General features: G+C 54.3%; 1 protein-coding gene across 1 annotated transcript in view; it reads left to right on the forward strand.

The window, feature by feature from the left end:
• Positions 1-334: 334 nt before the first annotated feature.
• PHACTR3 (phosphatase and actin regulator 3) overlaps positions 335-26,686 on the forward strand; it is a gene marked incomplete at its 5' end in the record, with an annotated part of 236,614 nt that continues 210,262 nt past the window's right edge. The window contains one exon of the mRNA XM_082671318.1: positions 335-443. Coding sequence (XP_082527444.1) covers positions 335-443 — 109 coding nt within the window. The remainder of the gene's footprint in view (positions 444-26,686) is intronic.

Raw genomic sequence — 26,686 nt, forward strand, 5'->3', positions numbered from 1 at the left:
AAGCGACTCGCCCAGCGTCCCACAGCGGCTCAACTGGGCAGCTTTTTTACAACGTAATTACGCGGGCGGCTGCACCTCCCGCCCTACTCTCCCTTTAACGTTTCCAAGGCGTCCTGGCTCTGAGGTCCCTCATCCCGGGCTGCGGAGCCCGCCGGGTCTCGGAGATCAAGGTCACGGCGGCGCCCCTCGGCGCCCCCTCCCGGCGGAGGGGCCGGCCTCGCATGGCGGCCCCGCCCCCGCCCCGCCCCTCCCCGCCCGGCGCTTCCCGCAGCTCTGGGCTCTGCGCGGCGCAGGGCGGCCCCGCGGACGCAGCCCCGAGAGGCCCTCCGGCGGGATGCGCGGCCGGGGCGGGGGGCGCACCCGCTGGCCGGCCCCTGTGCTCTCGCTGCTCCGCGCCTTCGGGATCCGGGACGCCGCCGCCACCGCGCGAGGCCCGGCGCAAGGTAAGCGCGCGGCGCGGGGGGCGGGCGCGGGGCTGGGGGGCGGCTGGCCGGGAGCACGCGCCCTGCCCTGGGCCGCTGCGGGGTGGCTGGGATACCCGCTGCGCCCCCAGCACGGAGGTGGGCGCCTGCTGGCTCGGGCTGTCCCCGCAGTCGAGGCGGGCCACTCTGTCCCCAAAACAAGGGCAGTCAGTGCGCACAGTGGTCCGGAGCGCTGGCCTTGGCGTCGGCGGTCCCGGGATTGGAACCGTCCTGTGTTAGCTGCGTGAGCGTGTGCGCGTGGCACTTGACTTCGTTGTGCCTCGGTTTCCGCATCTGTAAGATGGGGTGCGATCCAGTACTTAAGTCTTGGGGCAGTAGCTGGGATCACGTGAGCAGCGCTTGCTACCCAGTGAGAGTTCCACACGTGTTCCTGGTCCCTTGTTCCCTCAGGAAGGACAGCGGGCCTCCCTCCACCTGTGCAGGGCGGGAGCTGCCAGGGTCCCTGCAGATAGACACCTGCTCCTGGAGTGGGTCCAGCTACAGTTAAAGGGACAGGATCTCAGGCGCGGGACTGAGGAAGCTGGAAAATGGCAGGCCTCCACCTGGTCCAGGGGAGAGGACCTGGGAGTGGGCGGGGCTTAGGTCTCCCCCTGTGGAGGCCAGAGAGCTTTGCCTGGATTTGCCGGCCATTGGTACGGTTGGCAACCAGGCTGAACACTGGTGCGGCCCTAGGAGAGTTAGGCCAATGTTTACCCCAGTGGCCCCTTGGTTGGAATCCCTGGGGGATCCCACCCCAGGCCTGCCCCTTAGAATCTCCTGGAGTCTGTCTTTTTAACCAGTGCCCCGGGTGATTCTGGGATCCAGCTTGTCTGGAAACTGGTTTAGAGACATCAGTGGTTCTCACCAGGGGTGTCCCCCACGCCGGTTTTGGTTGTTACAACTCCTCCCCGCAGTTCTACTGGCATCCAGTGGGGAGAAGCCAGGGAAGCTGCTGAACATCCCATGATGCCCAGAAACCCCCCCCCCCCGCCCAACGCCATCCCCCAGAAAAAGAAGGAAAAAGAACGCGCAGATCCAGGCCAGTGGTGAGGAGGTTGGGAAACTCTGAGATCCACCGAGTCACTGGGTCGAGAAGGATGGGACTCTGGGGTTGTTGGGACCAGCAGGCGTCATTTGAGAGCCTGTTGTGTGCCAGGCCCTTTGCGGGGCCCTGAGGATGAGAAGCCCGCGGAGAAGCTTTGGGGCACCTCCGTGTGGTGAGAGGAGCCCCAGCCTAGAGGATGGGCGGCCCTTCTGTTGGTGAATCCACTCATCGTGAATACCAAGCACCCGTAAGCGTGAGGCCTTGTGCGGAGCCCTGGGGGTGCAGCAGACGAGAGGGAGGTGGCCCCCACCCCGGCACTCACCCTCTAGTGGGGGCAGAGGCGCCCTCACCCCGTGCCTGTACACAGTGGGTGCACACGAGCACCAGCTTCCTCCCCTGAAAGCATTCCCCCAAGCTTTACTTGGGTACTGAGTTTGTAGCAAGGTGTATTTGGGGTTAGATTTTGAGAAAGGACATTTCAAATTGTGACCTTCAGCCTCTTGGGAGTGTATTCGGAGCCGTCACAATGTATGATCTGCCTGTGGACATGATGCAGTTCCTGCCCCACATGCTCATTTCAATTGTTGGGCATTTTTAAAATAGTTCCGTGGCTTCCGTATGAGCCTTGAAGGATGCAGGGCTCAGCCACTGCTAACCCACTTTCGCCAAGGAGGAAGCCGACTGTTTAGCGGGTCAGCAAGTGTTTGTATTAATCACTGAAAATGGCTCAGGCACTGACCTACATGCTGGGAATGCTGCAGAGCAAGGGGGTCAGCTTCCTGCCCTCAGGGAGCTTTGATTCTGGTGGGGGGAGAAAGACAATGGGCGTAGAGGCAAATAAAGTGAAACTAAAAGATAACCTCTGTGCAGAGCAACGTTGGAAGAAGATAAGGACAGAGAGGCGGTGATTGAGGATGGGAGCTGCTTTAGCCGGGGTGGCCAGGGGAGAGTCTTCCAAGAGGGATGTTTGGCTGCAGACTTGAATGGAGAGAAGCAGGGAGCCATGTGAGGATAGGGGGCGAGAGCATTCCCAGCATGAGGAAAAGCAGTGGCAGAGGCCCTGCATGGGACTTGGTGGCACTGGAGAACAGAAGAGGGTCATGAGGCTGGAGACCCTGGGCGAGGGGAGATGAGCCATGCCTGGCCAGGTGGGCCAGTAGACCCTGGACCCTGTGATGAGCTATGGGGGTTTCACATGTGCAACATGAGGCCATTGAGTATGTGGGTTTCACGTGTGTAGTATGAGGCCGTTGGCCAGCTTTAGGCTCAGGAATCGCATGAGTGGCCGTCCTGTGGCAGCAGGCCCCTGGTGGGGAGAGGGCCACCTGCTACTGGGAGGGCAGGGGTGGGGACAGTGGGCAGCCCCGGGACCCTTAGGTGGTGGAGCTCACAGGCCCTGCTGAAGCCTTGGGGGCCTGAAATCCGGGCTGCTGGCTCCTTAGGTTTTGTGTCTAAGCCTGGGGTGGGAGCTCCTTCTGTGGACTTGCGGAAGGCTCGCTGGAGGAGGAGGGAGACTGCTGGGGGGGAAGGTTGGGGAGAGGAGGCCACGTTCGCTAGGATAGGCCTGCTGACATCTTCGAGGATGTGCCGGATAGGCCGTCGTCTGTCTGAGTCTGAAGCTTTGGGTGGGCGGGCGGGCGGCCTGGAGCCTCCCATCCGAGATTCCCCGGCACCAGGCTGAGTCTTTGGGTTTCAGTGTTGCATTTCAGTGTTGGGTCAGTTAAGACCCCGTCCAAATACCGAATTTTGGTTTGGAGCAAGGGTCCGGGGACGCGGGGTAGAGCCAGGCTATGTGCCCGCCACTCTGGGTGTTCTGATGGTTGGGCAGTGGAGGTGTCCCCTGACCTCCCAAGGTCTGGACCCGGAAGGGGATCTGTCTGGCCGCCACCTGAAGCTCTGCTGCCCTGATTCCCGGAGCTTGCTTTGGGCAAGTCCTAGCTCCCAACCTTGAAGGGCTGACGGGCTGTGTCTGTGGCCGGTGCTGCTTTAATTTAGGGACAAATGACCTGCTTATTCTTCCAGAGTTCGAAGTTGGCTTTGGAAACGCTGAGTTGTACTGGGATATTTCTGCACCACATGCGTTGTGGTTTTTTGTTTGTTTGTTTTTAATTTTTTTGAAGGGAAAAGAATGATTGATGAGAGCATGACATGTTCGAGCCGATGCTCGTTACAAGTTGTGGCGTTAGTGGCTGCACGAGGCCACTGCAAATGGAATGCTGGTCTCCCTGGCCCAGCCCAGGGCTCAGAGTTAGGGCTGCGCCAGGCTCCCAAAGGCAGCAGCTCTGAAGACCCAGCTTGGGGCTGAGCTGCCCAATTCTTTGGAAATCATAATGACAACCAGGTGTATTTAGCAGACTTTTCTGGTAGCAAGTGACCAACAATTTAGGAAACGGTAAATCCAAAGCTGGGCAGTCTCGGTAGCTCCAGCTAGCATCCTTTTGGCTGTTCAGGGCTCGGGCTGGGTCCCACCTCCCGCCCTTGGGAATGGGGGGTGCTGCGTGGCTGAGTCCTAGCTCACGGGCCAGTCCACAGGCTGCCCAGCCAGAGATGGAGCCTGCATCACCTCCGTAGCCAGACCTGAGGACCCCCGCTCCCGCCCTCCCTGGAGAAAATCAGTGTGATGGCAGCAGAAGGAGAGTGGGTGCTGGGCATTGCAAACCCCAGCACGTTTCCAGCTGCCCCAGCAGCACGGGAACCCCATACCTGTGCGCACCTGACCTGCAGAACCCACCATGGATCTGGAATCCTCTTCTGGCCTCAGCCTTCTTTCCTGTGACAGGTTTGTGTTTGAAGGCAAAGGCAGGGATTGCAACCTCCAGGCAGCAGCAGAAGGTCCTGCGAGGGTTCGCCATCCAGCCGAGACCTTCCCTTCCCTCCTGTCACCTGCCCAGGTGCCCAGGGAATTTTCCCGCCACTTACCCCTCATCCACCTAAATCTGCACCCCATCATCTTAAAGCTGGCTGATGAACTGGGCCAAGATGAATTGGCTGGTCACTCCATTTTTGCTTGAAGGGAAATGAGTGGTCCTCAGGCTTTAGAACAGGTCTGGCCTGTAGCTGGCACTTGGTAAATATTTGTCAGATGAATGCATGAGATGTTCTCCCATGCAGGCAATAGGTTTCTTTGGAGGGGAAAAAAAAAAAAATATATATATATATATATATAATTACATTAGTATTTCATGAACACCTTCTCCAAGTGAGAAGTGAAAACATTACAGGATCTCCTTGGAAAAACACTCCTTCCCTGCCCCTCCCTGGAGGGAACCCCTGTTACCATGAGTGTTTTTCCCACCAGACTGTCTTGCCACGTGCGTGTGGGTCTCGGCAGAATATGTACAGGATGGTTTCCTGTAAGTGTTTTTAAAGAGGTGGCGTTTGAATACAGCCGTCTTGTTCGGAAACTTACTGTTTTTATTCAACAGCATGTCTGGGAGATTTATCTGGATTCGTGGATTCTTCCTAATTGCTTTAGAATATTCCACCATTTGAGACCTTCTGTGGCTGCAGGCCGTGGAGGGCGTCCTCAGACCCCCTGTTCCCGGTGGTGCCTCTGTGAACATCCTCTAGGTGCATTTGTGCAAGTGTTTCTCTACAGGGCACGTTCTAAGACGTGGAAGTCCTGGGGCATAGAAAGAGCCTGTTGTAAATTTTACTTGGTTTAGCCAAATTGTTTCCCACAGTGGCTCTGTCACCCCCAAGGGCAGTGTGTGAGGAGCTAGCTTCTCTAGGTCCATTTGTTGAAGGTTGTCAGTCCCACAGGAGAAGAGTGGGACTTCTTGGTTTAATTTGTATTCCCGTGATGGCTGGAGAAGGTTTTTCTCATGCTGATTGGCCCTTTGGATTTCACTTTCTGTGAGTTGCTTCTTTGCTGTGGGGTTGTTAGTTTCTTTTTGTAATTGGTGTGTAAGAGCTATTTGTGTGTTCTGGGTTCTAATCCTCCATTTGCTACAGAGATTTTTAATCTCCCTGCGGCTTGGCTTTTAATTTTGTTTATCGTGTCTTTGGCTGAGTAGAAATTTTAAAGTTTGTCTTTTTTAAGATACGGTTGACATATAACATGATATGAGTTTAGGTATATTACGCAATGATTCGCTGTTTGTATGTATGGCGAAATGATCAACACAATAAGTCTAGTTATCGTTCATTGCCACAGAGTTACGTGTGTGTGTGTGTGTGAGTGTGATGAGAACTTTTGCCATCTACTCTCTTAGCAACTTTAAATGTACACTTCCAGTAACTATTGTCACCAAGCTGTACATTCCATCCCCACGTTTTCAGTTTTGAAGGGTGAAGTTCATCACGCTTTTTCTTTTTTTTTTTTTAAATAAATTTATTTATTTATTTGCTTTTGGCTGCGTTGGGTCTTCGTTGCTGCACGCGGGCTTTCTCTAGTTGCGGCGAGCGGGGGCTACTCTTCGTTGCGGTGCGTGGGCTTCTCGTTGAGGTGGCTGCTCTTGTTGCGGAGCATGGGCTCTAGGCGCACGGGCTTCAGTAGTTGTGGCACGTGGGCTCAGTAGCTGTGGCTTAGGGACTCTAGAGCGCAGGCTCAGTAGTTGTGGTGCACGGGCTTCGTTGCTACGAGGCACGTGGGATCTTCCTGGACCAGGGCTCGAAACTGTGTCCCCTGCGTTGGCAGGCGGATTCTTAACCACTGCACCACCCGGGAAGCCCCCATCCAGCTTTTTCTTTATGCCTTTGCATTTTGTGTCTTCTTTAAGAAATCCCTTTCTGCCTCACATTTGGAGCAAACACCTTGCCCCAGTTTGCCCAGGATGGTCCTGGTTTTAGCACTGAAATTCCTGTGTTCTGAGAACCCCTGAGTCCCAGGCAAACCGGGACAGTCGGTCATAAACATCTTCACCCATGTTTCCTTTTAATGAGTGTACAGCGTTTTTCTTTACATTTATGTTTCTAATCCACTGTACTTTACTTCTGTGAATAGTACGAGGTAAAATACGGATTTTTAAAAAACTTGAAGTAGAGTCGATTTACAATGTTGTACTGGTTTCAGGTGTACAGCAGAGTGATTCAATTACACGTGCATATATATATTTCAGATTCTTTTCCATTATAGGTTATTACAAGATATTGAATATAGTTCCCTGTGCTCTACACAGGGTCCTTGTTGTTTATCTGTTTTATGTATAATAGTGTGTATCTGTTAATCCCAAGCTCCTAATTTCTCTCTCCTGAATACAGATTTTTAATCAGGGGTCCAGGAGTCAAATGTTTCGCTCAGGGAACCATCGGTTCTGGTGGAAACATCCAGCCGTGCATATGGGCAGAGGAGGAAAGGTGGCCTGGGGGGCAGGCGTGTGACAACGGGGCAGACCATGTCTCCCGAACCTAACATTGAAGCAGGTTTTGGGCGAGAGTTTCGTTTCTGATTTGATAAAATATATGGTTTTATTGATAACGATCAACGTTTCATTTTGCATTTGAGAAACCCCTTTTACCAAGAAGCACCGGCCCACAGGAGTCAGCTGTTTGGAGAATTCCAGGGGTTCCTCCTCATGGTCCAGCCGCTTCTCCCTCCCCCTTCCCCCCGGAAGGAGCCCTCCCCCCCCCGTGCCCGTGGAGACCTGCATCCTCGTGACTTAATAAAACCAGGGCACTGAGTCCCCCAACCCCTCCTCTGTTTGAGTTTCATTAAGGCAACCTGCCGCCTTTGGGATTTCTTCCAAAACTCAGTTGCAGTTTATTTTAAGGAAAAACACCACTACAGCAGCTCACACCCCTCGCATCAGACTCCTCCCAGCCGGACTGGGGAGCCAGCTGGGACGGTGGTGACGAGAGGGGCCGTGTCCCAGTGACTTGGGGTCTGCACTGTGTCCTCTGCAGTTGGGGGGGTGACGGAGGACAAGGTGGGGTGCCTGTTGTCCTTTGAAGACTGGTGACCTTGGTTACCTGGGAAGATGTTGATTTTGTGTAATTGTGATATTTTCTGGAAAGGTGACTCGTTCCACCAGCCACTGGGTGCGAGTATGTGTATCTTCATGAGGTCTTTCCCGGGATGGAATCCAGGAGCCCTGGGTGCTCAGAGCTGAGCCGTCCCTCTTCTTTTTCCTGCCCTTGGACACCAGCATCCTGGTTCCCAGGCCTTCAGGTTTGGACTGGGCCCGTACCACTGGTTTTCCTGGGTCTGCGGCTTGTTCCTGGCAAACCATGGGGCTTCTCTGCGTCCATAACCACGTGCCAGTCCGTCATCATAAGTGTCTGTCTGTACGTCTATACATCTCCTACTGGGTCTGTTTCTCTGGAGGACCCTGACTAATACAGCTGGTGTATTAGTCTGGTAAGGTTACCATAACAAACAAACTACCACAGAAATTAAATTTCTCACAGTTCCGGAGGCTGGAAGTCCAGAATGAAGGTTTCGTCCGAGGCCTCTCTCCTTGGCTTGCTGACGGCTTTGCCCTCACGTGGCCCGTGTCCTCTGTGTGCGCCCCGCTGTCTCTCCCTGTGTCCAGGTTTCCTCTTCTTCTAGGGACGCCAGTCAGGCTGGCTTGGGGCCTCCCCAGCAAACCTCATTTAACCTTAATCACCTCTTTAAAGGCCCTGTCTCCAAACAGCATCACATTTGGGTGTACTGGGAGTGAGGGGCTTAAGTTCATGAATTTTGAGGGGACTCAATCCGTCCAGAACCCCTGTGAGGTTAGTGCCACTGTCTGTCGGTGGGGAGCTCAGCGGGGCTGTGGGCTGAGCCTCAGGTCTGCTCCACGAGGCCTTTGCATGGGAACCTGGGTCCCAAGAGGGAGCTTCCAAGAGACACAGCCTCCAGTTCTGACACCTTTTGTGATCTGGCCTTGGAAGTCACACCTCATCACTTCTGCCGTAGAATCAGCCCACCCAGATTGGGGGTAGGGAAGCAGACACCCATCTCTTTTTAAACATTTTTATTAAAAAATTTTTCTTTTAAATTAATCTTTATCGGAGTATAGTTCATTTACAATGTTGCGTTAGTTTCTGCTGTACAACGAAGTGAATCAGTTATACATATACATATATCCACTCTTTTTGAGATTCTTTTCCCATATAGGTCATTACAGAGTACTGAGCAGAGTTCCTTAGGCTATACGGGAGGTCCTTGTTGATTATCTGTTTTATATGTAGTAGTGTGTATATGTCAATCCCAATCTCCCAAATTATCCCTCCCCCATCTTCCCCCTTGGTAACCATAAACTTGTTTTCTACATCTGTAACTCTATTTCTGTTTTGTAAATAAGTTCATTTGTACCATTTTTTAAGATTCCACATATAAGCGATATCAGATGACATTTGTCTTTCTCTATTTGTCTGACTTACTTCACTCAGTATGACAATCTCTAGGTCCAGCCATGTCGCTGCAAATGGCATTATTTCATTCTTTTTATGGCTGGGTAATATTCCATTGTATATATGTGCCACATCTTCTTTATCCATTCATCTGTCGATGGACACTTAGGTTGCTTCCATGTCCTGGCTATTGGCAGTAATGCTGCAGTGAACACTGGGGTGCGTGTATCTTTTCGAATTATGGTTTTCTCCAGATATATACCCAGGAGTGGGATTGCTGGATCATATGCTAACTCTATTTTTAGTTTTTTAAGGAGCTTCCATACTGTTCTCCATAGTGGCTGCACCAATTCACATTCCCACCAACAGTGCAAGAGGGTTCCCTTTTCTCCACACCCTCTCCAGCATTTATTGTTCGTAGATTTTTAAATGATGGCCATTCTAGTGTGAGGTGACACTAGACACCCGTCTCTTAATGGGGGCCATGCAGACCCATGTGGTGAGATGTGAGGTGGGGTCGTATCCTGGCCGTATCTGGGAAATACCACCGGCCACACCATCTGAATGACCCCGACACAGCCCCCTTCCCAGTTCCCGTGTGGCCCTCACCGCTGAGTGTGCATGAAAGAGTCGACCCAGCAGCCTCTCTGCTCTCCCTAGAAAGGCCTGCTCGAGGGGTCGGCCTTCCGCTGGCGTCTGAGAATGTGGACTTGGGGAGGGTCCCTTCCATCTCAGGCTGGGAGAGTGGCTCCCTGCGCTAACTGTTTGCACAGAGAGTCGGGTGCACACTGGGGCCCTGCTTTCCTTCTGGGGTCTGCCTTCCTGCTCCCTGCGGGCAGACGGTGCCCACGGGACCAGCCCCCCAAGAGAAACGCTGGGCGCTGAGTCTCCAGTGAGCTTCCCGGGGCGACCACCTGTCTCACGTGTGGTCCCAACTCCTTGGTGGAGGAATTGTGTCCCGTGACTCCACAGGGAGAAGGTTCTGGAAGCTCATGACTGGTTTACCCGGGTGTCACCCACTCGCCTTGTCCCTTTGCTGACTGTGCTCCGTGTCCCCTCTGTAGTGAATCACGGCCGTGAATACGAGCGTACCTGAGTTCAGGGAGCCCCTCTAGTGAGTCCCCAAACCTGAGGGTGGTCCTGGAGACCCCAGCACCGTGGCCGTCTGTTCACTCTCTTGTTCGTGCTCCATCTTTCCCAGCCAGTATCGACCCAGGCTCGCGGCGACCAGCTCACTGTTGTGTGCACACCTGTGCCTAGCACGTGGCAGGTGGCCTTACCGAGAGCACGAACCACAGGTGGGGCTGGGAAATCCCGCCTTTTCTCAGCCCACGGAGAGAGCCATCCTTGGGCTCCAGAAGTTTCTTCCTTCGGACAGCATCTGTTCTAACACAGAGCCTCTGGCTTCTCTGCAGAGGAGACCCATTTAGCAGAAAAAGCCCCCAACTCAGCAGCACTTTCCCCCCAGAATTGCAGGGAGCAGCTCACAGCCTCTCCGAAGCATCTCTCTCGGAGAGGCTACCCTGCTCTTCTGAAAGCGTATATTTTTAGACCGTTTCGAATTATTCACACACCCTTCCTACAGCAAACTTGAAACAGGTGTACGGAGGCCTACCTGGGCTCCATTCTCCAATACCGACCCCATGTACTTTGTACAGGTACTGACAGGCGCCCTTGGCAGGCACCTCCATCCGAGTCTTAATCAAAGCGTCTGCCTTGTCCGTTTCCCAGTCTGTCCGGGTCCGATTCTGCCACCAGCAGGTCTCCCGGAAGTCAGGCAGGCATCCTGCTGCTCGCATTGTGTGCATCGTCTATTTGGATGGTGGGGTCACTGCCACTGACCCACAGGGTGAGGACCAGAAATAGACCCTGCCCTAGATGAGGTTTCTGATACAAGGGAAGGACTGTCTCTCTCCACTTCATAGTGTGCAGAACAGCTGTGTGGAAAGGAATGTTATCTTTCGTCTGTGACTAAATCTCTTTTAACTCCTGTAATTCACACGCATGCAGATAATGGGATGCCAGCACGAGAGGAGGCTGCAAATTTCTGTTTCTATTTTTATTTTAAGGGCTTTGCTGTCTGTGCTTTTCCCTATAAGCCACACCCCCAAATCATGGTAAATTAGCTCCAAGTTTTTACCTCTTCCTTAAATATTGTGAGGATAAAAAGTAAGAGGAGGGATGCCTTTCATTTGTAGAACAGAGTGATTTCTAACTTGGAGAATTATGATGAAAGTGATGGATGTTTTGTAATGATCATCTGCGCCGGCTTTGTATGGGAGTCACCACGGTGGGAGAAGCCACGATGAAATCTCCCCTGGGGGGACAGTGATATCACACGAGCCGGGGCCCTCAGCTCTGCCCCTTTGCCTGCATGTCTGTATAGGAGGTGTGACCCCATTTGTCAGATGAGGAAAACCGAGGCTCAGAGAGATGGAGTAACTTGCCCAAGGTCACACAGCTGCCGGAGCTGCACCTGAACCTGGGCGGTCGACTTTGGCAGACGTTGGATTCTTAGCCCTTTGCTTGTTCCTGCCTCAGAATTTATGTTCTCTACCTTTTGTTCTGGAAGACAGTGCTAGTTCTTGGTACCTAATACAGGGGTCCTTAGTGAATGCCCCAACTCAGGCTGCACCGTGGAGGTGCCTGACTTGGAAACAAGGGGTCTGGTGGCAGGAGAGAGCCCTGCCCTGCAGGTGGCTTTCTGTGCCCCGCAGGTGGGACACCTGGGTGGCCGTCTCCACCTGTCCTCCTGTGTGGTTTGTGCCCTTCGTTTGAGTCTTGAGTGGTCTTGAGTCTTGGATGTGCGCACATCCCTCTTCCCAGGTGGTCTATGCGGGGTCACCCAGGGTCGTGCAGGGGTGGGAAAAGGACCCTTGCAGTCCGGCAGACCCGCATGACCAGCCCCCGAGCCTGGCCCTCCTGTGGGTGGAGGATACCACCGGGACTGGCGTCCTTGGTCACCCGGGAGGATGCGTGCGTTCCTCTTCTGTGGCTGCTGAAACGGAGGACTGCGAACTTGGTGGGCTAAGTGACATGTGTCTATCGTCACACGCCCCTTGTGGGTTAGAGGTGTGGAGGGCTCAGTGGTGCCCTGCTCTGGGGCCCACGGGCCAGAGGTGCGGGCAGGTCCTGGCATTCTGAGAGGGAAGCTGAGTCCTGCTCACAGGTGGCAGGACCCGGGTCCCCGTTTCCCTGTGGGCTGTTGGGGGTCCTTCTCTGCTTCCAGAGGCCGCTGTGTTCCCTGGCTTCTGGCCCCTTTAGGACCCGCAGTGGTGGGCCGCATCCTTCTCGAATGCCTGGCCCTCCCTTTGCGCCCCTCGTGCTCTTCTGTCTTCTCTCTGCTCTGAGGGCTTCTGTGATTACACAGCCCCGTCTGGATCATCTCGGATAATCTCCCTGTCTTCAGGTCAGCTGATTAGAACCCTGGTTCCGTCCGCAAAAGCCTTCACGGCAGTGCCTGGGGTCAAGTTTGATTGAGTAACCCGGGGCTGGGAATCTGGGGAGATTAGAATTCTGCCGTCCACACTGTGGGTAAGTGGATTAGCCCGGGGACCGGCCCATAATGAGCTACTAGGTGCGGACAGGGTGACACCACTGTGGTGAGATCCAGTTAAATCAGCCACGTGAGTTTGTGTTGGGGGAGAGCAGCAGTGTCCAGCTTCGAGGAATCCTGCTATTAAAACAGCCCCCCTCCCCAAATTATAGAGCACGTCAATCAGTTGGTAACTATCTGAATTGTAGCAGTTATCGTGTGTAGGAATTTTGTTTTATTGCAGTTCAGCCGGCATGGTACCTTTGCATCAGGAGTGGGCGGGACATACATAGTTACAATGTATCTGGGCTCTGCCCACCACCCTGCATTCTAGGCTGTCTGTGTCTCTCCCTGTCTGAATTGCAGCAGCCCCTGTCCACCCCCTCATCTCCCCGGCCCCTTTTGCCTCCCTCCAGTGGCCCCATAACCTTCCAAGAGAAGGGAAATCCGTTTTCTTTCCTGGATGGAGACCCTCCTGGGTTTTTCATTCCTCCCAGGATAAAATCTGTTCTCTGCCCCATGGGTCACGAGGCCCTTTGAGTCCTGGGGCCTGTCCCCCACTCTCACCGCGTGCCACCCCATCCCCAGCACTCCAGCTACCCAGCCCCTTCTCAGCCCTTCAGACCGCCCACTGCTCCCACCCCAGGGCCTTTGCACGTGCTGTTGTCGGGAGGGAGCCCTCCTCTCCCCTTCCCCACCCCCTGCAGTGCCTGGCACAACTATGAATAAATGAATCAATCAGTGAAACCCCAAACGGAGGCCTCATGTTCCTTAGGACACATCTCTTGAAACCCCAAACGGGGGCCTCACGTTCCTTAGGACACATCTCTTGAAACCCCAAACGGGGGCCTCACGTTCCTTAGGACACATCTCTTGAAACCCCAAACGGGGGCCTCACGTTCCTTAGGACACATCTCTTGAAACCCCAAACAGGGGCCTCATGTTCCTTAGGACACATCTCTTGACACCCCAAACGGGGGCCTCACGTTCCTTAGGACACATCTCTTGAAACCCCAAACGGGGGCCTCACGTTCCTTAGGACACATCTCTTGAAACCCCAAACGGGGGCCTCACGTTCCTTAGGACACATCTCTTGAAACCCCAAACGGGGGCCTCACGTTCCTTAGGACACATCTCTTGAAACCCCAAACGGGGGCCTCACGTTCCTTAGGACACATCTCTTGAAACCCCAAACGGGGGCCTCACGTTCCTTAGGACACATCTCTTGAAACCCCAAACGGGGGCCTCACGTTCCTTAGGACACATCTCTTGAAACCCCAAACGGGGGCCTCACGTTCCTTAGGACACATCTCTTGAAACCCCAAACAGGGGCCTCACGTTCCTTAGGACACATCTCTTGAAACCCCAAACGGGGGCCTCACGTTCCTTAGGACACATCTCTGGGATCAAGGCTGGTGGCTCCGTGTGGTCTTCAGACCCACACCTTTCCGAATGCAGGGCCAGCCCCCCGTCTTTGCTGTGTGTTCCAGGTTCTGGTCGGAGCTAGAACCAACCCCACTCTAGATTTCTGCCCCTCCACTCCCTCCTGCCAACAGACCCCCAGGGCCCATTCCCCTAAAATCCTGGGGTTCCCTTTTATACCACGGTACCCCAGGTAGCCCTTGAAAAGAATGAACCAGGAGGGTCAGAGGCCCCCCAGAACTGCCACGTGGAGTGCCAGGACTGATCTCTGCTGCGCCCCAAGTCGTAGCCTCCACTACACGCGGAAATGAATGCTGTTCCCCCGTCCGCTGTGGAAGTCACTGGCACTACTGTTAATATTCCAGAATGCGGACTGGTGAACGCACCAGGATCGAACTGCCTAAATGACTGCCCCTCCCCCCATGAAATCCCAGCGGAGCCACCAGCTTTAAACTGCACAGCGGGTTAGTGAAATGTAGGCTCTGAAAGCGATCACAGCGTCTATGAAAATACGGACGCAGCCATCATTATTTATAGGTTTGCACAAGTGGCTTCTTGGAATTATCGCTCCCGCCAAGGAACTTAGGAAGGATTTTTAAAAGTTTAAAGTACTATAAACCTGGTGCTATGAACTTTCTGTAATTAATGGATCGGGCTCGCTGCCGTGTTTGAACTGTTACCCGGTAAAAGGCTGTCTCCCGTGCCTGCGATGGGTTGTTAGAGACATAAATCCGTGTGTGGTGAGGCAGTAAGCCCAGCTCTGGGGTCTCCCAAGGGAAAGGAAAGAAGCCCCTTTAGAATATAAATCCAGTAAACATACTCCAGTGCACACGTTGAATTGGAGGAAAGAGAAAGTGTCTGGGTGACAATGACCATTGTTTAAACATGAATTATCTTCTTTTAAAAGCCAGAGTCAAGTGGCTGGACCGTCAGGGCGGTGAGCATAACTGCTGAAGAGCATTGCCAGTTTGCCCTTTTATTTATTATTAACATTCTAATCATCCACGTCTTTCAGAATCCCTTTCTCCACAGTTGTGGGCATCCCGTCCTCACGTGTGTCACTCCAGGGTCACAGGGTGGCTGCTGGAGCTCCAGACCCCGCAGGACACTCGGACAGGAGGCAGGCACGCTGCCGTCAGCACCTGCCAGGGTGATGGTGACAGCTGCCTTTTCTGTGTGTCTCCCCGTCCGTCCATCAGCGGCGTTTCCCACAGAGGAAGCCAGCCCACTCCCTTCATTAGCTAGAAACAGGGCACACGCATCCTCCAACAAGGGAGGTGTATAGGATGTACCCAGGACGGGAGGTCCCCTGAGACTTTCGGCTTTGTGCTCCAACGCACCCCGGACACGCAGAAGCAGGAGCTGCCTGGGGCTGTTTTCTTTCCTTCCTGCAGAGGGCGCCCCCATCCCTCCCCTGGTTCGGCTTCTTGCTCCGTATTCTTTTGCCTCCATCCCTGCCATCCTATGGGGCCCTCCCGGCGGCCTGGATGTGCTTGGGGCACGTAAGACATCAGAAGGCCAGCGTCTTGCACCAGAGGACTTTTTGTGTCTCGAGTGCTGGGACCGAATGCCAGCACCCTACGAGGGAGGCCCTTCCCCGACTCACACGCGGGCTTAGAGGGGACACACAGTTAGGAAGTGATGGAACCCCCTCTCGTGCCCGGGTCTTAGACTCCGGCTCTAGATAGCCTGAGCACGGAAGACACTCTGAGGAGGGCTAAGCCTGGGGCCACCCACGGCCGTTTCTCAGGCCAGCTGTGGCTGCCGATGCCTTTCAGGGCGGGGACCATGGTTGATGACATGGAGGCTTTTGTTTTAGAAGAGTTGGGTGTGTTTAGAAAAGAGCCACGGCTGGTATTGCATTGAGCACCACCCTGAGTAGCCTTATGGGCAAGGCTGGTGATGGAAACCCCAGCAAGGTCAAAGGGCAAAAGAAGCCAAGTTCAAGGCTAGGTCAGCCCTCAGGTCAGGGGAAGTTCCCACAGGCCATTGTTGGGCGCAGTTCCTTCTGTGACCAGCAGAGGGCGGGGCTCCCCTCCTCAGCGTGGGCTCCGTGGGACCTGCTTTGTCTTCACCCTTCCCTCTCCTTTGGCCTCCAGTCCCCACCCTGGGGGATGCTCTCTGGACCCTCTTCCATTGTTTCCGTTTCCCTAAGAGCTTGGACAGAGACTGTGGCTGGAGCAGTTCTTTTTAAGCGTTTGAGTTTGCTGGTTTAATTCTGTTCTGTGACGGGTAAGGAAGGGTCCCTGGAGCCTCAAGGAGAAACCTCAGGTCTGGAGGGCAGGAGCTGACGTGGGTCCTGAGGGTGCTGGGCCCCCCACTTTTGGAGCAGCGATGCGTTGACGCCCCCGTGCGCAGTCGTTGATTTGGTCAACGGATACCAGCTTCTTGGGCACCTGCAACGCCCCAGGCTTCTGCCTGACAAAGATCCCTGAACCCATGGTGGCGACCTGCTGGGGTCCCAGGTCCTTGGGCCATCAGCTCTGCAGGGGTCGTCGACATGCAAGGGGTCTCCAAGAGCACCGCTAGCACTGGTCCAGCTCTTGCCACGTGACCTCTGGGAACGGCCGGGCAGGAGTGACCATGCTCTTTCTAAGATGAGGAATCACAGTTCCAGAGAGGGGTCCCCAGCCTGCAGCTGGTACCAGAGGGCCTGTGGGACGCAAAGCATGTGCCCTTTTGTCCCTCTCTCACCTGGGGTCCCTTCTGTGTCACCAGCTGCAGGAATCCTCTGGGGACCCACTTCTGAGCTCAGCACTTGTCTTGCACCGTGCTCACGACAGGGACCACAAGACACTGCATGGACAGGGTCCACACCCCCTCCTCCAGCCTAGCTCACACCTGGCCCCTCACTCTGCCTCTTTTTGGGGACTTCAGAGCTCTGTGCTGCTCCCACCTCATGGCCTTTGCCCAGACAGTTCCCTCTGCCTCCTTGACTTGTCTGATTAATCCCACTGAGACTTCAGTTTCAGGAAGAGCATCACTTCCTCAGACCAGGCTCTGCTCACCCAGGTTGGGCATCCCTCACTCTTGTGTTCACTGAAATCAATGGATTGATGGATTGCTTAGTTCTGAATCCTCTCTTCTCTGCAAGATCACGAGCTCTGAGAATTCAGGGTCCAGTAACGTCTTGTTTCATTGTGGTATTCCCAGAAAAATCCTACGTTTTGTCACAAAATAGATACTCAGGAAATATTTGACGGATGGCAGTAATCTGCATCTTTTTAAAATTGAGGTATAGTTGGTGGACAATATTCTATAAGTTTCAAGTGTACAGCATAGTGATTCCCAGTTTTCGTATTTTTCATCTGCACTTTGTGTAAGAAGGAAACCAACCCTGGAGACACCTGTGGGCGGGCTTGGGCCTCTGTGTGGTCCTTTTTCCACACACCTGCTAACAAGGGGCACGTCTGTGTGTATGGGTGGCTCTGCCAGCCTCAGAGTCACCTCTGCTGTCGTGCCCCCACCACGCCTGTCCTGGGCAGAGGAAGGCCCTCCCTTTCCTTCACCACTTCGTGTTTTCAGAAGGGACGAATTTTACAGGCTTCGTCATCTTTGTAGTTCTTTGAGGCAGCTGTGTTGAGACTGTCAGGGCTGCCCGGAGTCAGCAAATGGCTTTGGGTTTCTGATCAGGGACCAGAAGGGTGACCCCTGGGAGGACTTCAGTCTGATTCGGAGCCCAGGTCAGGGACAGGGGAGGTTGCAGTGAGACTGTGCCTAGCAGAGGTGAGAGGTGGAACCCAGTCATTCTTCAGATCAAAAGCTCAGCCCAGGTGCCTCTGTGTACCTGGTTTTGTTTTTTAAAACAGCCTCATTGAAATACTTTACGAACCATAAAGGTCACCTGTTTAAAGTGTAGAATTCCATAGCTTTTGGTACATTTACAGAGTGGTGAAACCATCACCATAATCTTATTTTAAAACACTTAGAACGTTTCTATCACCCCAAAAAGAACCCCCTTCCTCATGAGCAGCCCCTCCCTTTGCCCCCGTGCCCCCTCCCTGCCCTAGGTAACCACTAATCTGCCTTCCGTCTCTGTGGACATTTCACATAATGGAATCATATAGTATATATATGTATATTTCACATGCTGGAATCCTAGAGTATATATATGTATATTTCACATGATGGAATCCTATAGTATATATATGTGTATTTGTGTGTGTGTGTGTGTGGCTGGCTTCTTTCACTTGGAACACTTTCAGGGTTCACCCATATTGTAGCAGGTGTCAGTATTTTATTCCTTTTTATGGCTGAATGATGTTACATTGGACGGTGCACCACATTTTATTTATCCGTTTATCATGGATGAAGACCCCCATGGGACCCTCCAGGCTGGGACCTGCGGACAGCAGCCTTCTGCACCCCTTGTGGGCCAGATCTTCCCAGGCCTCTAGACGGCCCTGGTCTGGGTGTGGATAACTTGGACGGCCTGAGTCTCTGCTGCAGGCAGTTCACCAGACTTCTGTTTCTACTGATCATTAGAGGTGGGGTCACTAATGTTTTTAAACCTCAAACTATTTTTATTTTGGATCATTTCAAAGCCAGAGAAAAATATGATGACCAGCTCCACCTCTACCCGACTCAAATCAATATTGTACCAACATACACGCTGAAGAACTAACGTATTTGGTGGTCACCCTTGTCTTCCGTCCCTCACCTCTCTGAGGGGACTGCTGCTAAGCGCCCAAAGCCCCAGGTGCAGTGAGGACCCACATTTCCCCACACAGTGCTGTCCTTGGCCCTTCACTGGGGTTCACCCAACACCGCCAGGTGCTCCCCCTGCACCCCAACCCTGCTTTAGGTGCTGGCCGGATACGAAGAAGCAGCCCCAGGAAGGTCCCCAGCCCCTGCCCAGCTTCAGGACCCCTGGCAGGCTCCTCTGAGCCCCGGTTGTTTTCATCACCCACAGTAGGGCTGAGAGCAGCACCCTCTACCTGGGGTGGCTTGAGGGGCTGAGACAGGATCCTGCCCATCAGAGCTTCTCTGCACAGCAAGGCCGGGGCTGGGCGCACCCTCCCCCGGCGTCCCTGTGGCCCTGCCACCTGAGAGTCTGGCCCCCTTCTTAGCCCAGGCTGTGTGACACAGCTCCCCTTTCTGTGTCCTTTACTGGGCTTTCCTCTTCTTCATCGCCCGAGCCTTAGCCGGAGGTGTGGGAGTTGCCTCTCTTTCTCCCACACCACCATCTAGAAGGGTTAGAATTGCTCATTAGCCCCTTGGGGGGCACTTCTGTAAGTGGCAGCCCTAGGCGGTGTCACCTCCCTTGCCTTGCCTGGTCTCATCAACTCCATCAAGGAATCTGGGGGAGGCCTCCCTGGAAGGTGCCAGGTGCCCCTCTGCCTCTCTCCTCCCCGGCGAGGGGCTGAGGGCTGGGGGGGAGGGGGAAGGAGGGCTGGGCAGTGGGGAGGAGGCTGTGGTGGGCGGGGACAAAGCTCCGGAGTGCCCCACCCCCCATCCCACGGTGGCCTCCAGATCCCCGAGAGAGGAAGGGCCCTGAAGCTGCTGGGGAGATTAGGCCCTGACCTCCGAGGGAGGCACCCTCAGGGTTTCCTCCCCGCCAGCGGGGAGCCGGAGGAAGCGGGATGTGGAATCCTTGTTTCCAGAGAGCGGCTGCGGTGGGAGTGGGCGGTTCAGAACCCAGGATTCAGCCCTCTTCCTCGGGGCGGGCGGCGTGCAGTTCAGGTATTTGAGACCCCGCCCCATCCCCACGCTGGCTCTCGCTCCCCTCTCTCGTGACGTCAAGCTCCTCTCGCGGGGCATGATGGGAGAATCCTAATGTTTTCCAACAGATGCTCCAAGAACAGCTTTCAGATTAAAGCAATCGCCAGAGCAAAGATTCTTCTTTTTTCCTTTTTTTTCCCCCGGGGGGTGGGAGGTGGGGTGGGGGGAGGGAGCGCCCCCAGAAATTCTCGGGCATCACCCCCTGCCCCAAGCACGCAATAAACACTGACAAGAAAAAGTTTTTATTTCCTGGTTCAACTTTTTTTTTTTTTCCTGGAATATAGACTGAAGAATGGGAATAAACACGAATAAATAACAGAGCGAGGCCGCGCACGCCGGGATGCGCCTGGCTGCAGCCGCGAGGCTATTGTCTCACCGCCCTGAAGCCAGCCCCGGCCTCGTCCTCCGGCTTCTTCCCTTTCCCTGTCCTTTTTTATTTTCCTTTTTAAAAAGCCGCCCCCTCCAGTCCCCTGGCCAGTGACCTTGGCCTCCTCGGATGCTCTGATTACACGCGGCTCCCACCAACTTGCCCCCACGCCGGCCGGGCCCATGGCCACGTCCGAGGACGGGAGCGGCTGCCTCGTGTCGCGGGGCCGCTCGCAGAGTGACCCCAGCGTCCTCACCGACTCCACGGCCACGTCCTCCGCGGACGCCGGGGAGAACCCAGGTAACGGGGTGGGCGGGGGAGGGCGGGGAGGGCCGGGGCAGGGGGCGCTGGGCGCCAAGTCCCGGGCGCTGCTGCGCGCCGGGGCTGCATTTGCGGAGCCGCGGCAGGACCCGGTCGCTCAGGCTCCCCATAAGGCGGCGGAGCCCTTTGTCCGGGGAGGAGCCGGTTCCCCGGGTAAAGCCCGGCACTCCGCATCTGCCCTCCTTGCGGGTTGGTGGGATCTGCTGGCCCCTCCGAGGGGCTTCCCTTCTTTGGGTGCTGACCAGCTGGGGGCCGGGAGTCAGACCTGTGGCCGCCTCTACCAGCGCCGGCTCCGAGCTCTGCTTCCCTCCCCCGCGGCCCCAGCTCCGGTGGCCCAGGAGGCCCGGCTGGGGCATCCCCCGCCCGGGCAGGGCAGCGCTTATGCGGCCGCCGCGCAGAGGGGTTCCGCGGGGCGCCCAAGTCGGCGGGGCCTGGCGCACCTGGGCGCGCCCGCCCGCCTCCCGGGACAGGTGTGCTGGCAGAGCTGCCACTGGGAGATGAAGGGCATGCGTGCACCAGGACGGAGCCTGATTTCATTAAATTATATGGACTTCGTTCATTCCCCCACCCCCCGCGGCAGCGTCGATTGTTTAGGTGATAAATCCGGTCACAAAGGAGTCTATACGGCTTGATTGATTACTTTCCAAAGAGGAAGAAAGGCCTAATAAAGCAGGAGGGGGGTGGTGGGAGGTGGGCTGTGCGCCCCGTCACCATGGAGACGCAGGAAGCAAAGTGATCATTAAAACCTTTCTCCACCAGAAGGCAATTTTCACTTCACAGGGAGAAGTCTGAGCTTCTGAAATGTAGGGTTCAAAAAAAGAATCAAAGCTGGTGTTTTGGTATCACGCCACAGGACTCCATTCGAATCTTAGAGAAGCACCATCCTGTCACAGGTTCTGTTTTGACAATAAGTTGCTCTTACCTTCCTTTGAGGATTGTCCCTCTCTAAATTCACTGACCCCAGATGGGGACTTGATCACGGTAAATGGTGGGCATCAAACTCCTGATACTCCCTGGGGCTGGGGTGAACCGGCTTTGTGGGGAGGGATTCCTTCACTCCGCTGGAACACAGAGGAGCTTCACTATTTAACTGCAAAGAAAGACGGGTTAAAAGGCAGCTCTGTGGGCGCCAGGGCCCAATCTGAAATTTTAAACAATAAACCCATGCAAGGCTTGTAAGATTTCTTTGTTAGGACTATTGACACTGTCATTTGGTCAAACTAAGGTACCCACCGGAGGAGATCCCTGGCCCTTTTTTTATATCTGGGAGGGCAAGTTAATTTCCTTAGAGTTTCAAGCAGAGGTAGCTCTGCGTAGACCCTTAAGGCTTTAATTAATCCATTTATTAGAAATCTGGGATTAAGCCCTCAGCACTCCATGGTGGATTGGTTTTCTCTGTGTTGGAGATGCACATCCATGATTGTTCCAATTATGGAAGTTGAGTGGCTCGTCATGAGAAAATCCTTTTCAGCTCCTTTTGTCTCCCTGGCAGTAAAAGGAAGCAAACTTGAAACAGGAATTATGGAGGATTTCGCTTTTTGGCTGTCTGTGAGTTGATGCCTCCGTGGGTGGGAACAGAGGGCTTGACAGGTGTCTTGTGCGGGTCCGCCTGGGAGAGAGGTGGAAGGGCTTGGATGTCCGTGATTAAGTGATACCACGGGAGGCTGAAAGCCCGAGTTCGTCTCTGGTTCAGATGCTCAAAATGGGACCCAGCGAGCAGACGCTTGAGGTAAAAAAAAAGTCTCTAGTAGGTATAATTCTGTGAGTGGTAGAACCTTACTAAAAAGCAAAAATCAGTGAAGTATTTAAGGATTGTGTTCAGCACAGGAGTTCACGGTAGAAAGAGATTCAGAATCTTCAAGTTGGAAGCGACCTGGGAGCTTGGAGTGGGAAGGGTGATCAGGGAGCATTATCTACACCTGCTTTGCTTGGTCGGCTTGGCATGTGCTTGCATGCCTCTTCTGATGGGGGACTCACTTCTTTCCGATGCAGTGCATGCGTCTCTTTGGGCAGACCGATTTGAAAAGTCTTTTTCAAACGATCTGGGAAGGTCTGCTCCCAGTCAGTTCTGATGTGATCTTCTCATGACGCACGTTACCTGGGTTTTCAGAGAGTCTGGTGTTGTTAGTTATCGCGCCCACCTGAGTCACTTCCTCACTAGGTTGAAGAGTCCCAGCCCTCGCCTCCCTTGCCCTGTGGGACCTCTCCCATTTGTCCGCCTGCTGCTCTAAAGAGCTGCTTCTGAAATGTGAAACTCACAAGCCAGCTGTGGAATAACCCGGTGCAAAGTCAGATAGAAGTGTCACCTCCTTCCGTCTACATTCTGTGACTTTATAAAAACAGCCCAAGGTTGCATTTACCTTTCCCCCCTCCAAAATGCATCCTTAACGCGTCAGTATTCTCTCCACAAAAACTCAGAACAGGGCTTCCCTGGTGGCGCAGTGGTTGAGAGTCTGCCTGCCGATGCAGGGGACGAGGGTTCGTGCCCTGGTCCGGGAGGATCTCACGTGCCGCGGAGCGGCTGGGCCCGTGAGCCATGGCCGCTGAGCCTGCGCGTCCGGAGCCTGTGCTCCGCGACGGGAGAGGCCACAACAGAGAGAGGCCCGCGTACCGTAAAAAAAACACAAAAAACTCAGAACATTATGGGAAAGGTAAGCAATGACACCCCTTTCTGTCACTCTCCAGAGGTTATCTCTGTGACGAGTTCGGTGGAGCATCTGGACCTTTTCCTGCGTGTTTATATCTACAGGTTCTTGGGGAAAGGCATTTAAAAGAACTCAAGTGGTAACACACTGTATGGAAGGTTCTTCCATTTGGGTTTCTACTCAACACTGGGTCTCAGCGATCTCCCTTTCTTAATAACCACATAGTGTCCCAGGGAATATATTTTTCTCAGTTGAGCTATTAGATATTTGTGTCTTCAATTTTTAACTATTACAAGCAGCACAGCAGCGGTCATCCAGGCAAAGCCTTCTTGTGCTCCTTTGTGAATTTCCTCTAGGGTATATCTGGGTCACAGGAGACTCACATTGAAAATTTTTCTGATACTGCGTCCTCCTGGAAAATGGACCATTGATGCTCCTTCAGAATCTGAGAGCACCCTTTCTCCAAAGGCTTGCCAGCACCTGAGGTCATCAATCTGGTTTTTTCTCTCACACGAAGGGTGACGGGGGTCTCTTGTGTTTATTTGTGGCTCTTTGACTGCTGGTGAGCGTGAACATCTTTTTGTGGCCTTATTAGTGTGTTAAATCTCTCAGCGGCCAGGGACTGCGTGGCAGGGATGAAAGATTCTCCCAGAGGGTCGCCCTAATGCTCTCTCCACACCGTTACTCCATTCACGATTCCTTTGGCAGTTTTACCGCGTTCTTCACTGCAAATCCTTACTCTGTACCCACAAGCATGGTTAAGATTTTCCCCCAGGGCCTCCCTGGTGGCGCAGCGGTTGAGAGTCCGCCTGCCGATGCAGGGGACGCGGGTTCGTGCCCCGGTCCGGGAGGATCCCACATGCCGCGGAGCGGCTGGGCCCGTGAGCCATGGCTGCTGAGCCTGTGCTCCGCGACGGGAGAGGCCACGACAGTGAGAGGCCCGTGTGCCGCAAAAAAAAAAAAGGTGACTTGGCATCCCATCACCTTGCCTCCCTCTGAGGGGTTCATACTCGCGAGGAGAAGTTTTGCTTTTTCTCGTTCCATTAGCTCTCAGGCCATGGGATGGGCTCTGCCCTGGCGTTGGTCCCGTGTGGACCTCCTTCTGGTCCGAACCCACGTCACCTCCTCACCTTGTCCCTTCACTGCTCTCGCCCGCTCATCCCCCACTTCCTGACACCCTCTCCTCCCCGGGTTTTCCCTGCATCCCGCGGCACGTCTTCCCAGCGCATCGCATGGGGGTTCCCACAGGGCCTTCTTCCTCCATTCTCAGCTCTCTCCCTGGTTCCCAGATGCCAGGACCAGAGACTGAGCCGAGTCACCCTGGACAGCTGTTTAGAATGTTTCCATGGGGACCTGCAATTTGTCTTTTTGAAGATTCTGCTGTGCAGCCAGGTGGGGGACCCTTTGATCTAGAGCGGGTTTCTCAACCTCGACACAGTTGCCATTGGTACTGGGATCCTCCTCTGCTCTGGGGGCCCCCCTGTGCTTTGTAGGATGTTCAGTAGCCTCCCTGACATCTGTCCACTAGACAACAGTAGCACCCCTGGTTGTGACGATCGAAAAATGTCCTCAGACGTTGCCAGATGTCCCCTGGGGGCAAAATCTCCCTGGAGAACTGCTGATGGAGCTCTTTCATTGTCAAACCCTAGCAGTGTATCAGGATCGCCTGGAAGGGTCGTTAACCGCCCCCCCCCCCCGCCCCGCGCCGCCCCGGTGTTTCCAGTTCAGCCTATGTGGTGGGGGCCGGTGATGTGCATTTCTAACACGTGACCAGGTGACGCTGATGCTTCGGGTCAGGTGAGCACACCTGGGGACCCACTGAGCCTAGTCCTTTGCCACGGTCTCAGTCTGTGCTGACAAGTTCCGTGTGTGTGTGTGTGTGTGTGTGTGTGTGTGTGTGTGTGTGTGTGTGTGTGTGTGTGTGTGTGTGTGTGTGTCTGTCCATGTCCGCGTGTGTGTCCGTGTGGGACCTGCCTTGACCTGTCTGGCTCCTGAGCTCCAGACGTCTGGGTCCTGCTGACCTCTGCTTGCCCAGGTCTCGGGCCGATCTTACCTCCTCAGAGGGTCCTCTTTGTTCACCTGATGAGACGAAGTAGCTACCCTGCCCCCACCGCCCAGACCCCCTTCCTCCGTCCCAGTTTGCTCATGATCACCACCTGGGACTCTGGGCTCACTCTCGGTGGGCCGGGCTCCCTAGGCCAGGAGCGCAGCACAGACTTCTCCCACAGGAGGCCTCGGTAAGCATCTGTGGAACCAGGCACAGTGTCTTAGTGGACGAGGCCTGGGGCTGGCCAGATGGCTGGCCAGGGCCTCCGTGGATAAGCAGCTCAGTGGCAGCCTGAGAGTGGCTGGCAGGTCAGTGTGGAGGAGGCTGGGACCACATCTTTCTGCAGGGACAGATCCACCTCTGCTCATGGCCGGGAGAGGGAGAAGCCTCTCAGAGCATCCACTCCCCTCCTGGGCTGCAGACAGACTCACAGACACATCCGCACCCCAGACTCCAGGCTCCGGCATCCCTTTGCCTGAACCTTTTATTGGTGCCCCAGCGCGGGGTGGGGATGAGGGGGTCGCGGCCTGCTTTCTCCACGGCGTGGTTCTCCCCGGCTTCGTTCCTTGCACGTTCCCTTGCTCCGGAGTCCTGAGTTTTGGGGATCTCACTCTTGCAGAGTGTCTCCATGGCTTAATTAGCAGTAGAACTATGCAGTAATTACCTTGTCAGCTTCTTCTTGGGGGTTATTAAAAACAAAAGCTGCATGCTTAAAGAAATATGGAGTTTAGAAAACTTAGAATTTTTTCTGCTTATGAAAGTAGGAGGCTTTTGAAACTTCCCTTCCTCAACCCTCCTCACCCTATTGTGACACAGAAGGCAGTGACAAGGGACAGCTTCATCCCTGGGACCTTCCCAGGTGCCAGGTGTGGCTGTTCAGCAGAAGGCCAGCCACAGGCAGAGCCCAGGGTCTCCCTCCCGCCCCACCCCATCCCTCTCGGTCACTTCAGCCACTTTGCTTCTCCTCACTGGTCGCTCTGTGAAATGATCTCACTTATTTGACCAACTAACTTATTCTCTGTCTCTCCTGCCACATAGCACCCAATACAGTAGCCACTAGCTCCTTATGGCAATTTAAATCTAAATGAAATAAATTAACCTTAAAATTTTCTTTCCTCAGTCGCACGGGTCACATTTCAAGCACTCAGTTGCCACGTGTGGCTGGCGGCAGCCATGTTGGATCGTGTGGATCTAAAACATTCCATCCTTGGCGGCTCTGTCAGACAGCACTAGTCGGTGGAACACCCTGAGGGTCCTCTTGGCTGTGCTGCCCTTGGCTGTCCCCCCGGGGATGTTTGTTGACTGAATGGATAAGTCGAAGTGTGATTGACGTGGTCATAGAGCTCTTCTGCTGGAGCCCTTGGTTGATCATCTCACGCCCTTAAGGGGAGGACACCCAAGCAGGAGTCATTTCTTATCCACACAGGATTAATTTATTTCAATGCATTGAGCTCCTCCAGAGAACCTAAAATGTGCCATGGTTGGCCCTGGCTGGATGGGTCTCTTTGACAAAGAGAACGATGACAACCGAAGAGATTCTTTGCCTGGAATTGGATGAAGGGGTCCCAGGCCTGGCTCTGCCACGTACATGCTGTGTGACCTTGGGCAAGTCATTTCACCTCCTCTGAACCTCCATTTCCTGTCTGTAACATGGTGGTAGAGAATGTCCATAACTCCGGGTGGGGGAGGATTACTCAGCTGTTGTCTGTAACAGATGCTAGTCATTGGTTTCACAGCTGTGAAGAGGCAAGGCTCTCCTAGGACATCCCCTAATCGCCTTGAGATAATTCCATCTTCTGTGAATAATGTCGTAAGGGTGCAGACCCTGTGATGAAGACGTGGAG

The sequence above is a fragment of the Grampus griseus genome (assembly GCF_964374135.1).
Source record: "Grampus griseus genome assembly, chromosome: 14".
Lineage (NCBI taxonomy): Eukaryota > Metazoa > Chordata > Mammalia > Artiodactyla > Delphinidae > Grampus > Grampus griseus.